This window comes from Priapulus caudatus, unplaced genomic scaffold, assembly GCF_000485595.1.
Source record: "Priapulus caudatus unplaced genomic scaffold, Priapulus_caudatus-5.0.1 Scaffold520, whole genome shotgun sequence".
Classification (NCBI taxonomy): domain Eukaryota; kingdom Metazoa; phylum Priapulida; class Priapulimorpha; order Priapulimorphida; family Priapulidae; genus Priapulus; species Priapulus caudatus.
The window spans coordinates 68,838-71,494 of record NW_014577581.1 but is presented as its reverse complement, the minus strand read 5'-3'; the positions used below and the strand labels follow the sequence as shown (position 1 = coordinate 71,494).

Genomic DNA, 2,657 nt, shown 5'->3' with positions numbered 1-2,657 from the left:
AGAGAGAGAGAGAGAGAGAGAGAGAGAGAGAGAGAGAGAGAGAGAGAGGAGAAGAGAACGAGAGAGAGAGAGAGAGAGAGAGAGAAAGAGAAAGAGAGAGATAGTGAGAGAGGAGAAGAGAACGAGAGAGGGAAAGAGAGAGAGAGAGAGAGAAAGAGAGAGATAGTGAGAGAGGAGAAGAGAACGAGAGAGGGAAAGAGAGAGAGAGAGAGAGAAAGAGAGAGATAGTGAGAGAGGAGAAGAGAACGAGAGAGGGAAAGAGAGAGAGAGAGAGAGAAAGAGAGAGATAGTGAGAGAGGAGAAGAGAACGAGAGAGGGAAAGAGAGAGAGAGAGATAGAAAGATAGAGAGAGAGATAGATAGAGAGAGAGAGAGAGAGAGAGAGAGAGAGAGATAGTGAGAGGAGAAGAGAACGAGAGAGAGAGAGAGAGAGAGAGAGAGAGAGAGAGAGATAGTGAGAGAGGAGAAGAGAACGAGAGAGGGAAAGAGAGAGAGAGAGAGAGAAAGAGAGAGATAGTGAGAGAGGAGAAGAGAACGAGAGAGGGAAAGAGAGAGAGAGATAGAGAGAGAGAGAGAGAGAGAGAGAGATAGTGAGAGAAGAAGAGAACGAGAGAGAGGGAGAAAGAGAGTAATGCGGGTAAATCGTAAAGAGTACGACGATTGTTGCTTGCAGGCCCACACCGGTGTGAAGGGTGTCGTGTCAGACGCTGCGACGGGCGAGGGCATCGCTAACGCCCTCATTCAGGTCAAGAACCTAACGACCGGTCAGACCATCAATCACGACGTCACCTCCGGTACGACGAGGCCATAATAAAAATATTGTTTGTTTGCACTCACCCGACTGACCCGCCAGAAAGGCGTTTTTTTAGAAATTGTATCACTACATTATATAAATCTGTAGGCAATACATTATATGTACCAAGCAAAACAAACATTTAACATAAAAGCTTTCGCCACACAAGCACACCCGAGCATGTAGACACCATGTTGAATTTGTAAAAAGACCCCCCTCAAAAATCTTTAAAAAAAACCACCTACCTACCCAAACTTTTCAGCCTGGGTTGGGTTAGGGCAAACTAAGATTTTTTTAATTGTGCCCCACTGCACCCTTCGTTGTTCATTCGTTCTTCTGCTCGGAAATGTGGAACGTCTCCCCGACCGCGAAAATAACAACATGATGTTTTTCACTGATTCGGGAATTCACTGACCGCGAAATTAACCACTCGCGAAATTAACCACTCGCGAAATTGTCCGTCAAGTCTGAATTAGCGAAAAATATGACATATACAGTACGCAATCACAGGCTCTGCTCTCCTCTCTTCAGCGCACGGCGGCGACTACTGGCGCCTCCTAACGCCCGGCCGCTACGAGGTGACGTCCGTCGCTGCCGACTACACACCCGAGACGAAGGTCGTGGAGGTCACGAACCCAGATCACGCTGAGGCCGTGGTCATCGACTTTCATTTGAAGCCTCTTGCCGACTATGTGGAGACGAATGAGAACGACGAGTATGCGGTGAGTGGCGCCATCTAGCGGTGGGATTTTAAAGTTTTGCTGCGAGAAACGTGAGTGAAGTGGGAGGCGTGTCGTGTCGCCTGGTGAAAATATGTGACAGCTTAACCGATGTGATAATCGATTGATTGATTGATTGATTTAACACTACTTGCATGGTATTATTTTAAAAATGCAATTATCTTGAGAGTCAGTTGATTGATTGTTTGATAGATTAATTGGCTTTTGCAGGGTGGCAGCAACGAGGCATACGAGCAGATGTTGAGAGAAGAGGCTGAAAACATCGACAAGATGACTAGCGAAGAACTCGCGACATACGAGGAGGAGTTCGCAAAATACCTGTACGAGAAGATGGACGGCAATCGACTCCACTAGGGGGCGCTACCGAACGTGACGCCGTCGCTGCGGTCGCGTCAGTTGAGTTGCAGGAGTGAATGGGTAGTCAGTATTAATCTAGTCTCACAGCTAGGAAAACCAAATCTAAGACTGCTAGTCTGCGGCGTTTTCTCAGCGGTCAGTTGCTATCATGTCGGACGACCTGAAATCGTAGTACAGTTCGACCTCGTTTATCCGGCCACCAGTTATCCGGAAACCTCTATTAACCGGCCGCGATCTCGCAGGGTATATACCATACACCACTAGTACTAGTAGTACCAGTACCAGTGCCAGTGAATAGGCGTCTAGCGATCTTTCTGACAAACGATCTCGGCGCAAACTTAAACCGAAGTGGTAAAATTTTAGTTTTATTTCATTTTATTTCCATTTTATATAAACCATAAAACACGACAGTTTGTTACAAATAATCATAGCAATGAGTAAATAGTAATACATTATCACATGCATAAACCTTACTGAACTGCATAGAAATGCTGTGTTTGAGCATAAATCGCATATCCAGCCAAATCGCATATCCGGATGGGTGCCGGTCCCAACGTGGCCGGATAAACGAGGTCGAACTGTAATATATGTGTAGTTATTCACTGGCCTCGTTCTGTGTTCTCGGGTAACAAGCAAGTTGTACGTCATTGTGCGCACATGTCTAAATATGCTGACATACGATTGGCGGTATTAAAAAAAATTAAGAGAAGAGTAAATTTTCTCGTTGCTGGCAAGAGTGGGAGATGTTAAGTGGAATAAGATGTAGAT

General features: G+C 45.8%; 1 protein-coding gene across 1 annotated transcript in view; it reads left to right on the top strand.

The window, feature by feature from the left end:
• The window catches only part of LOC106811263 (carboxypeptidase E-like), a 13,801-nt gene extending 11,575 nt beyond the window's left edge, over positions 1 to 2,226 (top strand). Inside the window, exons 7-9 of the mRNA XM_014814826.1 lie at positions 673 to 793; positions 1,324 to 1,514; positions 1,743 to 2,226. Coding sequence (XP_014670312.1) covers positions 673 to 793; positions 1,324 to 1,514; positions 1,743 to 1,886 — 456 coding nt within the window. The 3' untranslated portion in view covers positions 1,887 to 2,226. The remainder of the gene's footprint in view (positions 1 to 672; positions 794 to 1,323; positions 1,515 to 1,742) is intronic.
• Positions 2,227 to 2,657: the final 431 nt, after the last annotated feature.